The sequence below is a fragment of the Empidonax traillii genome, unplaced genomic scaffold (genome assembly GCF_003031625.1).
Source record: "Empidonax traillii isolate 1590-97213 ecotype Southwest subspecies unplaced genomic scaffold, ASM303162v1 scaffold117:size1203958, whole genome shotgun sequence".
Lineage (NCBI taxonomy): Eukaryota > Metazoa > Chordata > Aves > Passeriformes > Tyrannidae > Empidonax > Empidonax traillii.
The window spans coordinates 133,625-149,853 of NW_020955310.1; the positions used below are offsets into that span (position 1 = coordinate 133,625).

Below are 16,229 nucleotides of genomic sequence, written 5' to 3' on the forward strand. Positions count from 1 at the left end.
AGGATCTGTATGTAATTTTCTCCCCCCAAACCAGAGTAAAGATATCTGTAGTCTACAGCTACAGGCATAAACCTCCGGCTGGAGATTGAGTATGCTGCAGGCACTAGCTGGCTTTTAGGATGTGACATATCTATAGATACGTCTAATAGATCTCCAAGGTCTGTTTTAGGACGGCAGCTGGTTCCCAGTTGGAAAAGTACTCTTGGTACTTCTTTCAGGGACTTTTGTGCTAGAATTAAAGTGATCTTTGGTCTATAACAGGAAAAAATCTAGAAAGGAATAAAAGCAAAGGGGAAGAAAGATCTGCCTAACCTCAAAGCTGAACAAGTGGCCTCAGCCATCTGAATTAAGGGATGGTTCATGACTGGAGTAGCTTGTAGGGCAGAAGCAAAGCCTGCAGAGTGCAACTTTTAAGTTTTTCAGACTCAGTAGTTCAAAACGACCCCATTTTTTTCATTTGGCTCATTTTTTTTCATATGGCTTTCATTTACCACATATTGCACCGTCTCCCTCAGAAAAACGTACAAACAGGCAGCAGCAGATCTGAGTCCTTCAATACACTTCTAGGTACTAATACCCAGCAAGAACTGTCACTTCCCCGTCGGCCTCCACTGTTCTTATCCCTAATTTTTGAGGACACATCATTAAGGAGACCGAGCCAGCGAAAAGAGACAAGGCAGAAGGTCAGCGGAGACGCTCACAGGAACAGCGGTGGAAAAATCAGACGGGAGATGCTTCTGCTCCCAGAAGCGTCTTCCCCCTGGAGCGAGCTGCGGGGAGGGGAGGCGGCACTTGTCCCCCATCCGCGCAGGGCTCGACGGGCAGGGGCCGGGCAGCTCGACTTGTGTAAGAGCCGGGGCAGGAGCCGCTCCTCCGCCGCGCCCCCGCTGCCTCCGCCCTCGCCGCGCCCGCCCGGCCCCGCTCCGCCCGCAGCCAATGGCACTGAGCGGGGTGGCCGCATGTGGTGGCGCCGACCCAGCGCTCGGAGCGCAGGAGGAGGCAGCGGGCTCCGCTCCCCGGCTCCGGGCGCTCCCCCTGCCAGCGCCGACCCCTCGGTCCCGCAGCCTCGCCGGTACCCGCAGCATGGACTCGGACTCCGGGGAGCTCAGCGAAGGCGAGCCGGTCTCGCCCGCAGGTAAGAGGGGGCGGACGGACGGATGGACCGACCGACTGGAGCCACCCGAGCGATGGGACCGGGGCGAGCCCGCCGAGGAACGCACTGGGCACCCCCTCGCTGCCTCCAAGGCAGCTCCGGGACAGCGCTGAGAGGCTAAGGGGACAGAGAGAGGGGAAGGCGAGCCCCGCTCCAGCGGCCCCGAGCATCCCCTGCCCTGCCCAGCCGCCCCTCCGGCGGCTGCTCGGGCACGGACACCCCGCGGGCTGGAGGGGTGCGGCTGCCTGGGGCATGGGAGAGCTGCCCTGAGGAGCTCGCCTCTGACGTGACTGCTGGTTAAATCGCAGCACTGGCGCAATGTGATGCTTTAGACATAGAGCGTGCAAAGTTTCTGGGGTTTGGTCATGGCTATTCCGATGTCGCTCCAGGACCACTGCGCCTGGAGAGACCTCCCTCCGGGGCTGGCATGCAGGGCCCCCGAGCCACCGGGCTTTTGTTTTCAAGTCCTAACTTGTCAGAAAAACATGCTGTCTGGCTGCTGCAATCCACATAGTTCTTAGATGAGACGGTAGGGGGAAAAAAAAAATAAAAATCCCTCCTGGCATTTCCACGTCCTCCCGACCTACTCAGACCAGACCACGGCTGATGTTCCTAGTTCAGCACACATGGTAGGTGAGAAATACGAACTTGTGTGGAACTCGGCGCACGCAGAGGTAGGTTCGCGCTATCAGCACAGCACAGTCCCGCTGCTGGTCCCCCGAGATCTGCTGTCAGCTCACGGCCACCCCCTTGCTCACGCATACCTCGGGGTGTTCAACTCCGGGGTCGGTGGCAGTGTCACCCTACCCGCAGCAGAAGGTCTGCAAGGGTGTCACGCACACGGCTGGCACACGACAGATGCTGGGCTGTCATTGTCACCAGGTGCAGAAAAGACCTGTTTGACCTCCAGCTTCCCATGGTGGAAGTCACAGGCATCTTCTCTGAAGCCATTTAACTGGGATCAGATGCAAGTAAGCACAACTGGAATGATGTTTGAAGTAGTCCTAGTGATTATAACAAATCCAAACAGAAAGTTGCTGTGTTATGAGATCTTTGAGAAAAATGTTTTCACCGTTACCAGGCCAGTTTAGACAAGTATTTTATAGCAGCTCACACCTCCCTGCACCCTCAAAAAGGAAAGATTTCAACACCAAACAATATTCTAACTACAGCAGGGGGAGAAAGCACCAGATATTTTGTGAAACATTTTAAATATCCTATTAATACAGCAGTGATGAACAGCAGTATTAGGAGGTAGAGGTAAATAGGTGTTACCTTTTCTAGTCTCTCAGCAGAACATTTTATAGCATAATCTTAAATCCAACTCAGTTCTAAATATTAGGGGTATTTACTCTGATATCTTGCTTTGTATTTTCTTACTTGAGATCTAGAGAATAAAATACGACTAGCAACAGGTCACAGAGCTCCTTGTATTCACAGAATTCTGTTAGGCTGAATTTACTAGGAAAGACCACCAACAGCTATACTTTTTCATCCAAATAAATATTCCAAGATGTGCATGAAGAGCAAGTTACAAACATTAGACTTATAAACAAATTAATATAGCTGCTGCCAACAACTTTCTCCTGTTCTGAATAGGTTTTTCTTTTAAATAAATTAAAGATAACTATGCTTAGAGACTGCCATAAGTGCTTTTCATGTCATCACTTGCTAGCTGCCAAGAGCTGATGTTCATCAGTCTCCTCTCCTCTTTTCTATTCCTTCTTTGTACTGTCTAAGAGAAGAAAAATCTGGTATTTTGACCATACATGGCAGATGCCTATGCAGTGGAATAAAACTGGAATACAGTGAAAGCTTGGTTGTTTTGTCTTAACCAGCTTCAATCTTTTTTTCTGCACTACAGAATTACTTGCTGTTTGTACCCCCCATCCTCTTCTGAAAAATACGTTTTTGCTAGATTTCATTTGGTCCTTTTTTCTGTTCTCTGCCATATGTACAGTGCAGCATCGCTCTGTTCGTGGGCGTTCAGTAGTCAGGCTGTCAGTCACTGCTGCAGGCACAGAAGCTGAGGGGTTGTAGTGTGGGATTCAGTCACCACCCTGTGCAGGGAGGTGCACACCCCACAAATCCGAGTGACCAGGGCGAGTCTGCCTGCAGTTCACAGGGACCTCAGAGGAAAACTTGGGATGAAGTCCTAGTAAGGGTTCAATTTTGGCCGCTGATTTTAGAACAACTTGGAGCTGGTACCAAAAGTGACAGCAACTTGAATGTTTAGGTTATTTACTTCATCACCAGTCATTACACTTCCCCATTTGTAAGGCAAGGACATTGTCTTACAAAGTTAAAACTCCTTTGCCCACTGCTTAGGTTGTCCAGCTGTTCAAACCCAGCATGATACAGTTTATCTCCAGGGCTCCATGGTGCTAATGCATCACAGGTGTTTAAAACTTCTCCCATTTATGGGTTTGCGCTACTCCTGTAATACCTATTCAGCCTTTTGCCATGTCCCAGTGGAACTGCACCCCTGCCATTCCTGGGACTCACATGGGTGTGCAAGGGGCAGGAGGTTACCTACTACACCCCCACCTTCTGCCACACGTGCTTGGCTTCCAAGAACCAGCTGGAGTCTTGCTCCAAAATCCCAGCAGCCTCATTTCCTTTAATAGCCCACTTAAAACTGAGTCTCCAAGGAGGCAGAAGTATTTTTTCTGTGTTTATTCTGAACATGTTGTCACAAAAGCATCTCAGTGTTTCTTTGGTACAAACAAAGATCTCCTTATATGTGAACAGTACAAGAGGTTGAATGTAATTTAAAACCCCAAAAAAAAGGCAGAAAGCACCACACCTCTAAGAGCATTCAGCTCCACAGCCTTGGCTCCCACAAGTGTCCCACACCCACCTATTACTGCTTTGCATTTGAGTTGTCTATAGGGTCAAAAAGTTTTGATTTTCAAAAAGGTTACTTCTGAGACAGACTCCTATTAGGAGCATTAAAGAGGTCTTCACAACGGTGAGAAATGCATATATTGTAATGTAAAAGAAAAAAAGTTACATGCCTATTAGCTCTACCCTCAGTGAACCTTCTTGAGTTTCACTGTAGAGGCAACTAGTCGCATTCCTTTTCTGATCCTGCAGAAGAGCTTCTGAGAACTGAACAGGTAATCTTAAAATAGAAAATTGTTCCCTTTTTTTAATGTCCACCTATTGAGAGGTTGGTTTTTTAGAAAACCTATTCAATAGAGCAATGGTCTCCTTTTCCTCAGCTCTCTCATAGGCATCCTGGCTCATGAAAGGATGATCCTCCACGTCATCTTTCAGAGTAACATTTCACAAAAATCCAGGTCATCACCAACAGCAATGATTTTGCAGTGGATTTGGAGATTCTGCATGTGAGAGAAAAAAAGGTGGCAGACCTTCATTTGACATGCCTTGTCCTAGGTTCCCTGGCTGGAACAGGCAGGGATTTGGCCATATAGCTTCTCTGCAATATTGATTTAAGCCTTTCTACAAGCTGCTAAATCACAATACAGATTTCTGTTTATTTTAATGGAACTATTATGTTACACTATTAACATAAGAGGCTTAATTACCTGTATGGTCTTTGAAACAATACAGATTATCTTCATGAAATTTAACATAATGTGGAGAGCAAATTGTTGATTGTCCCTTCTTTGAGTTTCCTCCCACAGAAGAAGTCAAAAGACATTTGATCTAGGCAAGAGAGCAGCTTGTGCTCCAAGTTAGCTCTAAACTAGTGACAGGATTTGATTTTTTTTGTTTTAAGCATTAGCACTGTGGAGCCTACAACTCCATATAGTGCCATGGATAACAGAATGAAGACAAGCCTTATCACCAGACTTGCATCCATAAAGGCAGTGGGAGTCTGAATATGACTTCAGTGTGTCTTCAATAGGGCCAAGATCTTAATGTAATTAAATTTATTAGGTAAATTATCTGAGCTCTACTCCAAACAATAAATATATACTTACTAAAAAATCCAACATATTTAAACATTATTTACTGCTGTAAAACAGCCCCAGCAGACATGAATAATTGTTCTGGAGCTGTAATATTTGATTTGCAGTGCTTAATAAATACTTTTTCTGCAAATTATTTATTGTGCGATGTGAACGGACGGTAGTTTTGTGATGGTAATCTTTTAAGCCTGTTACATATTTTAATCACTCTTTTACAGAGTTAAATGCCATTCAAGAGCTAATATACATATATTCTTGCCAATATAAAAGGATTTAGAAGATGTACTGAAGACATTTCGCACTTAATTATTTGAGGCAGCAGTAACACACTTACATGATACAGAGTTCAAGTAGGCATTGTATCACTTTTTGCAGTATCCTACCAGTCATTTCAGCCATGGCTATCATGACAAAAGGTACACTTTGCCCCAGGGAACACTTGTGTCAACAATGAGGGCTTCGATTTATCAAAGCCTTGTTTTGATTCTACACAGAAATTTCCAAGTCAGATATGCAATAATATTGACTGGACTTCAGGCAAGCCAGCAGTAGTGGTAGGTAACACGTTCTAGGCATGAAAGCTGGGAAAAAAATTTACAACTAAAAATTTTTTTTATGAAGTTGTTTCTAACACCTGTCTAATAAAGGGCTCTCCTTTCCCTTTCTGCTGGAAAATAAAGGAAAAACAAAGCTAAGTGAAAAAAAGATGGATAAGCAGACATGAACTAGCATGCCATGGGAACCTGCACACCAAACTCTTACAAGGCTTTTTGGATCACACTGCAGACTGAGGCAAGCACATGTCCAAGGTTCTCTGCCAAGAGAGAGTGGGCAGGAGACACTTTGGGATGAGCAGGCAGCAACTGCCTCTAAGAGCAGCAGCTGGGGCAAGCACGTGAGCCAAGAGCCTGCTTGGGTGATTTTTTTAATTTTTTTTTTAGTCTTTACTGTTCCCCCCAGGGAACACCTGGGCTGCTGATTTGCATGCAGACCCCTCATTAGCACAGTGTCTGTCAGTTGGGGATCTTTGTCCAGCAGAAAAAAAGAAAACCGAATGGTTTGAAAGGGAAAAAGAATATTATCATGCTGCAATGACAGTAAAGACCATAAATAATCACACTTTTGTCAAGTTGACTGGGCACCTTGGGCAAAAAAAATAAATAATTTGGTTCAATAGGTTAATTTGTTCAGACTTCTGTTTTTAAAATCAAGTGGAAACACAAACTTGGTGAAGCTCTGGGTTGAAGCCCAAGCTCACCTGTGCAGTATCATCCTCTGTGGATGAGACTGCTAAGCAGCAGTAGCCAATAGTACATGAGGCAACACTCTTTCCAGTAGCTTTGATAGTTTCTTTCTGCTTTTGAGAGGATGGCCTGTGAAAACATGTGGCCTCAAAAGGACTTGTCATAATGGGTAAAGCAGAATCTCATTCCTAGGCTAGGATAGGAGGCACATGAAGGATGCTGCATTAGGTTGTTTCACTGCACAAATATTTTATATTCTCATTCAGAACTACTCACTTTTGGGACAGAGTATACCAGAGCCCCCAGACCAGACACACAAAGAGCATGCAGAAGCCAGCCACGGCCTGTTTCTCAGGCAGGGAGGTTGATTTTACACTTAAGGGAATGATGATTTTAAGGGGCTCTCCGTAGCCCCAAACCCAGCTATTCCCCCAGCTGAAGTTTTGATCTGCTAGCAGTCAGTGAACAGAAAGCCTCTACTTTTTCTGAGAGGTGGATGTGGACAAGGCTTGATGTGGGAATTTGTGACGGCAGATGAAGTTCATAAATAGGAATATGAAGTAATATCCTGCCACACAGCAATTACCGACCACTCCTGTCTGCCTTGCCAAAGGCCTGGGATGAGAGCAAGTTCTATTTAATGTGATATTCTGGCAGCGGTTGAATGACCTGTACAAGGCAATGAGTGCATCTCCTCAAAAACCTCACACTTCTCCTTTGAAGAAGTAAATCTTTTAGCCTTTCATCTCATCTATAGCAAAGACTAAAGAGTCGTGGTAGGAAGGGTAAGTCACCTTGTTTTGCTTGTAATAGAAGAACAAAGCTATAAATCTCCAGTAAGAACAACAGTATACCAGAGAGATGAGAAAATTTTCCTGGAGACCTGGCCTGTTTGAGAAGCTTTTGGTTATTTGCATGCAACCCACTACATCAGCCTTGGGGTGAAAGGCCCTCCCAGGTCCCAAGAAAGTAGGAGAACCCTGCAGCTTTCTAGGAGCCCTCATTGTCTTATCTGGTAAACTAAGCAGGACCTGGCTGTGAGCCCAAGCAGTGGTTCACAATCCTCTAAACTGTTTATCTATTAATATACTTACTTCCTGGCACTGTTTCAGCCCATGCCAGATAGCCTCCCACAAAATGTCCTGGCATGAGAAAGAGGATAACAGTGGCCAGTATGAATTAAACAACATTTGGAGTGTGGGAAAGAATGCAGGCTGTATCCAGATGGTAGCACGATGCATGGACAACAGGTTCTCTGCCAGTTTATTTACAGACCCTGTGATCCGAGCAGGGTGCAGAGATTCTTCACTGTTACTGTAGTTTCTGATGCTCTGCTCAAGGCTGTCCAGACTGTTGGACTGCTTGGGGACCACACTCAGGGCAGCTGCCTTGGGCCCAGACACAGGTTTGGAGCTTTGCCCAATTAAAAATGTGTTATTTATTGTTTGTCTTCAGATGGATTATGGGAGGTCAGTTTATAGGCTGACAAGTGTAGCTCAAGGAGACTCAAGGGAAGCTGAGACTAACTTGTTGCAGTAACTGTGACTGCTCAAACCTCAAACATCATCTTCAGAAGCCAAGCTGAGCTCAGATGGTGGTAGCCAGTGATTTTTCTGCTCTTTAAGGCAGACATGTTTAATGAAAAAGGCTGAGAACAACAAGCAAAAGTGACTTTGCTGCCCTTTCCAGTGGTCACTCCCTCCTTGGTACAGATGCTGGTTTATGTCAAGATTTATCAGTTGGTTCTGTTCAGCCTTCCTACAGAGGAACAGACTGACCCTCTGTACAGATGTAGATTTTGGCTAACATCTGTTGTTATAACAACAAAATAGAGCAGGAAGATTATGCCATCTGTGATATGAAACAAACCATGTGAAGACATTCTCTTTGGTCTTCTTACTAGTGCTAGTTTGCTATGAAAAGTAATCTTCTGAAACACTAGTAGTAAAAATTAGCAGAATACCTCATTACCAACAATGAGCATCTAAATTTTTGGCACTAGCTTTATTTATCCAAGTAGCTCACGTTGCAGGAAAAACTAAATTTTCTCTCCTTCTATTTGGAGAAATGTATTAACACTATCATTGTGTTAGTGTTTCTTTCCAAGTAGTTTTCCATTTACTTTTAGAGCACATAGTTTACATGGTCAAATCACTGACAGATGCAGATCAAACAAATTTAAGTTTCTTACACTTTTCAAAGCGGGGAAAATTTTAATTTTTTTTTTTTTTTTAATTAAGATAACCATCTTTCAGATTATTTTTCCAACAAAAGCTCTGTTCCATCCAGTGTTATGCCAGGTGAACATCTGTAGTTTTTGTCTCCTTGAAGTTAATTTTAACTTTGTATATTTGTGCATCATTTCCTTCTAACTCCCAGAAGTGAGAAGGAAGTAGGCTAAAGGTATCAAGAGCGACCTTCACGTTCACTTCAAAGCAAGTTATAGTTGGTGCCTCACTGTTTTTATACATTATTTCATCAATCATCTCCACTGTTAGGAGAAATGTTTAATAGTAGATAGAAAAGTAATCAGCACAGTCACTATGATGGTCAGCTACTGGATATCTTGGAAAATTATAAAGAATTGGTGAGGAAAAATATTGACTTAAATTCCAAGTTTATGAATGGGATAAAAAGTTCAAGGCTAAGTATATGTAAAGACCACTTCCACAAACTTTTAGAGTGCCACTGTGCCCCTTCTTACCAATTTGGCCTAACAGGCATCCTTTAAATACACCAAGGTGTATTTATCAGAAAGTTTCTGTGTTCAGTGATTAAACCTCATCTGTATCAGAAAGTAGCTGTTATTGTATAAACCTAGGCTGACCTCAGCTGAGGTTTCTCTGCCTTGTGTCATACCTGTATTTGTTTTTAAGAGTCTTTCCATACCAGTTCTTAAAGGTCAGTATCAGATTATCCTGCATAAGAAGGAATGACATAACACTTTGCATCCTCAGGGCAGATATAGCTGAGAGTTTTCTCTTGCCTGCACTCCTGTCCACCTCTTCCTACCCTGCCAAAAAAACCCCAAACTCTCAACCAAATACAACAAAAACAACTAGAGAACAAAAAAACTAAATCCCAGACCGTATATTCATCCAAAACAGTCACCACTGGCATTTCTCCACAAAGCACTTCCTCTTACAGAAATCATACAGAATTGATGGAAAGCCAAGAACAAATTGTCTTAAGGACAGATGAATACCAATGTTCTCCATAGTTCCATGATTTAACTTCATAGTTTGGATTAAATCAGATGCCTGAGGGCTTAGAGCACTCCCAATACTTAGTGGTTAATCAGCTGGCATCTGTTTATCCTCCAGACCAGGATATCTCCTATAGTTTTGAGGCCAATTTCCAAACTATGAGCTAGGGTTCTTTTTAACTAGTTGGCATCATTCATTTCAGCACAACTTTCTCTTGAACTTTTTGATTTTACTCAGTGCTAGTTGTTTAAAAGCCTAGTTATGAAAAGCCAGAAAATAGACGCTTTCAAGGCTACGTTGCCACGTGCAACAGCTTGTGCCTGTAAAAGTGGACGTTTTCACTACATCAAGAGCAGTGAGTGTCTCTGCACCCTGAGAGAACATGTGGAAATGCCTCGTGCTTTGAGAAAAGCTCTGGGACACGACATGTGCTGTGGCATTCAGAAGGCAGGGAAGGGCCTGAAATCTCGTTGCATCCTCCCGTTCACTGCCCCATGCTGCCAAGGAGGCTACACCCCTTGCAGGAAGGCAAATACCAAGATTTTGGCTATATTCTCCATCTTCTAACCTCTAGAATGTTTTTCAATTCTTTCTCTTCCACCCACCTTTTATACCAATGATTTGTGTTATTTCTCCAGATACCCACATCTTTCTGACATATAATGGATCTCTCATTTCCCTGTGCCTCAGCCAATATGCTGTTCTTCTCCAAGCCTCAACTTTTCCAGTATTGATCTGATTCTTCTTCCTTAACTCATTTCTGCTCAAGTACTCTTGGGTTTATGATTTCTGCCACTGTGGAAGGGAGCAAATGCTGTCAGGTTATATTTCAAAAAGGGGAAGACTGATGGGAGTAAGATATTGTCTGGTCTTTCTAATTAAAGGTACTAGAAAAGCTTTGCCTTGCCGGAGGAACTAACCTGCCTCCCCTGGCAAACAATACAGAGAGTGGGCTTGCAAATGGGATCAGTGTCATCTTGATTAGTATAGCATGCTGAGAACAGGAAAGTTAATTTGATTTTGAATTGCTGAAACAGGTATATGCAATATTTGGCAGAAAGTGAGAACATAATAGCATCTCCACAGATAACAAGAGCTTCCCTGTTATTTCCAGAGTACATTCCTGAACAAACAACTACTTGAGAAAACAGTATATCTTCACCCCTGTAAGATCAAATCACTGGGCTTGAATAGCAGATCCAGGGGAGAGTTGCATTTCTCACCAGACCCAGCTGCCTGTGACTGTCACTGATCAAACAAGGTCAGAGGAGGACACTGTTTTCTAGTGACACAGCTTAATTACAAGGAGTAAAGGAAGACAGAGCTTAGCTGCTCTGCAGAGTACTGTGATGAACCACAGCATGCAGGTCTCCCCCACCTGAGTGTACAAATAGCTATTTCTTAAAAAGTAGCAATATCTTTTCATTTAAAAAAAAAAAAAAAGTAGAACTGAGTACACAGAAGTTGCCTCTAGAAAGCAATCAGAAGCTTTAAACAGCTGTGATGAGGCAGTGAAGGCAAGAGATTCTTCTGGAAAATAAACTTCACTTGAGACAAGAATGCTTCTTTCAGTTTTCTTCAACCAATGAGGCAAGGATGAGAGCACAGAAATGCACCCAGGGAGGCTTTAGGAAAAGGGCTGAAGCACAAGAATTGCAAAGAATGGGCAGGCTCATCAGAGCACCGACACAGCACCTGCATCCAGCTTTCCACTTTGCTACTGAGCTGGCTGAGCTGAATCAAACCCAAACTGCAGCTTGAAACTGCCCTGGGGACGGCCAGCAGCCACTCTGACACCCAAGTTTCCTCTTCCATCACCTTGAGTGGCTAGAAACAGGGTCCCCATTTTCCACCACAGCAGCTCTCTCTGGATCACTGACTCTGTCAGACCCATCTTGTTTGTCCTCAGTCAGCAACATCTTCTGTGTGCTCGTCCAGAACACGGGAGGGGGACACAGTCCTGCCCTGCAGACAGGGGGACACAGCTCTGCCCTGGTGCAGCCCTGCCCCGTTTGCACAGCCTGGTGCAGCAGGACACGCTCCCATTACTTGATTCTGCAGTCAGAATATCTGTGCAGCTTTCAAATTCCCAAGAGCTGTGTCTACACTTGCCCATCCAGGTACAGAAGATGAGTAACAGTTGCTCTTGCCCTGGTTAGAGCTCTGTGTATTTACCTTTCAGAACTTCTCAAGCAAAACACTGCCTAAGCAACAGCTGAGTAGTATTGAGAAAGAGATAAGTAACATGTAGGAAGAGAGTTTAGGGGGATGGCGGGGGGAGAGATTATTCAACATATTCCGTATTTTCATATTTTAATTTCCTTGAAGCTACTGCAGTCAGTGACAAGCAGTTAGAAGCGTGCATGTGATATACCTCTGTAAAGTAAAGCATGACTAGACAAAGCAAATAACCAACCCATGCAGGCAACCACAGACTGCAAGAGGTGGTTTCATTATATGCAATCGTTACTGAGAAGCTTTTCTATATTTGTGGAGTTCCTTTTTCCTCATAGCTACACTTGATGGAATTCAGATAGCACGTGCCATTATGTTAAGCAACTGAATTTGGAATACTTCACTTCTTTCCTCTCTTTTACTACCATTAAAGCAGTAGTTAGACTTCTTAATAGGGTTTATAATTTAGGGACAGTAGATGCCTATGCTTAGTCACTTCATTAATGACTAAAATGCAGACTGTCTGCGCTACAGATTCTATGTTATTAAAGAGATTGAAAACAAATCTTTAAATAGGTACTTAGCTTGCTTTTGAAGCAATGTGGCTTCTTTACCATGATAAAGTGATACATATGACATCATAAAGCCCACAGTAATGTTGTTGCTGAAGAAGTTTTACAGCTATTTTCTAGAATTCAACTTGCCCTGGTCTAGCATTTTTTGAGCTGAAAACATTTTTTATACAAACATCATGTGATTGAATATGACTAAGGTTTTTTATACATATGTAAAGTGGTCAAAAATAATTTTCCCTAAGTAAGGAAATGCTATATATAGAAGAAAAGCTGAAGACTTTCAAGACACAGACTTCTGTAGGTTTTTTGACATCATCCCTAGGGAGGCAGAAATACAAACAATAAAAAAGCAGTTTCCTTCATGAGAACACACAGAACATCAGAATCCACAGGTAAAGAGAGCAGTGTTTGCAGAATGAAAGTCATTATCCTGTTGTCCCATGTTTTTCACTCTAGCAATGGTCACTCCCTGTTATCTTGAATGAGAGGTGCATACACATCAGTAGCTAACACTTTAAAGTTAAGTTTTAAGTATTTTGAACAAATTCCACAACCTCAGTAAGTAATAGAAAGTGTAGACTCTGCAGCACTTGAGAGGTAAGGTGTGGAATAACAACTCAGGGGAAGGAAAGAATGCTACAGGGCATTCTTGTGCCATCAGAATTGCAGAATTATTGGAGATTGATTTATCTCTGCCCCCCATAGCTGCCCCTGGGAGCACCCTGACTGGGAAGCTGCCTCCCTGCAGAGACCTGCACCCAACGCTGCTGCTGCTAAGGGGGAAAAAAAACTGCATCTTGACTTTTGTCAGCTTTTTCTTAGACCTTGAGAGTAGCATACCTGAATTGTGCTAGGAGTTGGAGTAGGTTTTATTTGTTTTTGTGGGTTTTTTCCTGGTTTATTGGGTATTTTTTGTGTTGGTTTTTGGGGTACGCAAACACAAAATTGGTATTCAAAGTTACTTTCACTTGGGCTCATATACAGACACAGATTCCATGATAATAAGGGGGAAACAGAAGTTACGTTGTCTAAACTAACCAATTTACAGAGAAATAACAAATAAAAATTAATCCCAGGACAGTACTACCCGAGCCAGGAAAAACAGGGCAACTGGTTCTACAACAGCACAGTCACTCAGGTAGAACAGACATCACAGAGGAAATGTTAGATGGCTACAGTTAGAGGGCTTAGGGAGGAGACTAGGATATGCCCAAATATGTTAGATTTCAGCAGATGGAATGTTGATTGGGGTTTATGTAACTCAGAGCTGTTCTGACAGAGCACTCAGGGATAGACACGTGCAAAGTAAAGAGAAGGGCAGTATTTCAGAAGCTTCGCTGTGTTTTCACACACTCATTTGGATAAGACAAAAAGAAAATACCCAAATAAGTTTTTCCATCATAAATAAAATCAACAAAACCCCACAAACAAACAAAAACCAACAGTAGCAAGATTCCTTTCTTTCTGTAACATCCTGGTAGGTGTCTGCACTAGTAATATTGTATTCATATTAAACCTGCACTTCCATATGGAGAGTTTATTCATCACTTTAGTACATTGTAAAAGGTATCTGTCATTTGTATATCTTTTAGAATAAACTGTCACTTTAGGTTTCCACTAAGTAACACCTTCCTGAATTTCAAAGCAAACAGGACTGGAAACTTCAGGACATTGTAAAGATATCAGGCTAATTTCTTTGTGCAACCTCCCATATGATGACCTTTCAAAATCTGGTGGATGAGGTACTGAGCTGACAGCAGGGTCTTAATCACAGCCTTAAGCAAGTTTTTCAGTTGCATCTATTTCTCCTCCCATTCCTGGTCTTGTCTGTTTACCTTTATTATTTTTAGGTCAGAAGTGTCTTTTGTTGCATTTGTGCAGTAAGAACCCCAAGATGTTTTATTAAAAGCAGGTAAATACTAATATCAATGCAGAGCATGGTCACTGGAGGTATTTTTATAGGTATATTATGAGAGGGCTTCCATACCCAGGAGAAAAAAAAAAATGCCCTTCTGCAGTTAGTATATCCTTTTAAATATGAAATATATATAAATGCATTCAGCAAGGTCTTTCAGAAGTCTGTCTTCTGTGAAAAAGATTGGAGCTTGAGCACTAATTTATCTTAACTGCACTCAACTTTTTGTCATATTAAACCAATGACTGCAATTATATTTTTTTCAATAAGCAGTGCTACTGCATATCATAAGGCAACAAAGGAATGTTACAAACAAAAGTAGAAAATTCATATTTTTAGCAATTCAGCTAAAGAGAACACACTTATGTTTGCTCCTCCATTTTCCATTTGCTTCTGATTCCAACTGTTTAGCTTTCTGGCAGCGAAAATATGTTTGGGATAAAAATAGACCCCACAATTTGAAACTATCATATGTAGCCTTGTTTTGCCTTTCCCTTTAATATATTCTTACTGAAATGAGGAAAGCCTTTCACCCAAGGAGAATTTACCAGAAAAAAAGTTTGGCAGAATTAACCTGCTTATGGCTGCTGGCATATTTTTCAATAGAAGTCTTTCAAAATACAGGGGTGGGATCAAGCACAAAAAGAGATCCTGATCAAGTGATAGGACTCAGACTTTCTTCCATGACCATCACATACACACCATGGTGAAAGTCAGCATCCCTAAGAAACCTACTTTAATTCACAGAGGGAAAAGTATTCCTCACAGCACACAGAGTCACTTTGCCTTATACCCCAATTTCAGCTCTTGCACATAAAACAGTTTGTGTGGACTTTACATATATAACCCACCTACACCCTAATCTTTTCACGAGGTTGCTTGCTGCCAAGATAACTTGTGTGCAGGCCAAGGAATATGGACACTTTCCAATCCTGTCTGTTAAGGATTCTCTGCAGGAAGCTGACTTTCTAGGGTGTGAATTTGTGCTTTAAAACCATCTGCCCTATGTTGCTTCATCTAGGTGGAAGAAATAATAAAGCCTGTTCAAAGGTGACAAGGACTGGTAACCTGTCACTAACCCTCAAATTCTAAAAAGCCAGATGAAACGTGACCTGAAATATAACAAACTCCAAAATCAAGTCCATCTAGGGTGTAGTTTTTGATTGACAGAACTCTGTCTGTAGAAACCCAGGTTGAATATTTACTAGTAAACAGCTGTAGTGGATGTTGTTTTCATTATTTCACTTCTCAAGATCAGTGTATATTTAATCTACAAAAATAGATCACAGTAGAGCAATGTTTTCCACACACACACATCCTGGAAGAACCCTCAAGTCTGTTACTGCACACAGGGATCGATGTCTGCTGGAGACAGAACAAGAAGTGCTCAGCATATTTGCAGCCAGGGAGATTTAGCCTGACATTAGGAAAATCTTTCTGTCAGAGTTGCAAGCACTGCATTAAACTACAAAAGAATGTTGGTCTTCAGAAATAGATCAGACAAGCATCTCTTCTAGCCTGCTTGTCTCTCAGAGAAAGGAATGGATTAGATGGTTTGTTCCTTCAGCTCCAGGTTTCTATAACACTGAAACAACCCACAGCAATTTAAAGCTTAACTCAGTGATGTTAAAAAAAAAAAAAAAAAAAAAAAACCAAGTAAAAAAACAAACAAACAAAACAAAGAAAACAGCTTTCTACACCAAACCTGACTTCTCTTTCCATGTGAGCAGACAGAATAATCTTTGCCAAAACTCTGTCCTCAAATCCATCTCATTGTGAATACTGATAGTCTTTTAGACAGAGCCTCCAATCTTTCTGGAGAGTGTCATTACTTCACTTAATACCTGTATAAGTACCCCTAATCCTAACATTGGCCAGACACCCCTAGCCAGCTGCAGCTTTAGAGCTTCTGAGCCTTCTTCATTCATCAGTTACCTAATCACCAAGTTGCAGGTGATTTTTAACACAAGCACTGCTTACCAAAGAGTAAATGCAGACAGTTCAGTTGTAGAGACTCAGAAAG

General features: G+C 42.5%; 1 protein-coding gene across 1 annotated transcript in view; it reads left to right on the forward strand.

The window, feature by feature from the left end:
* Positions 1 to 957: 957 nt before the first annotated feature.
* The window catches only part of TNFAIP8L3 (TNF alpha induced protein 8 like 3), a 46,173-nt gene continuing 30,901 nt past the window's right edge, over positions 958 to 16,229 (forward strand). Inside the window, exon 1 of the mRNA XM_027883052.1 lies at positions 958 to 1,135. Coding sequence (XP_027738853.1) covers positions 1,084 to 1,135 — 52 coding nt within the window. The 5' untranslated portion in view covers positions 958 to 1,083. The remainder of the gene's footprint in view (positions 1,136 to 16,229) is intronic.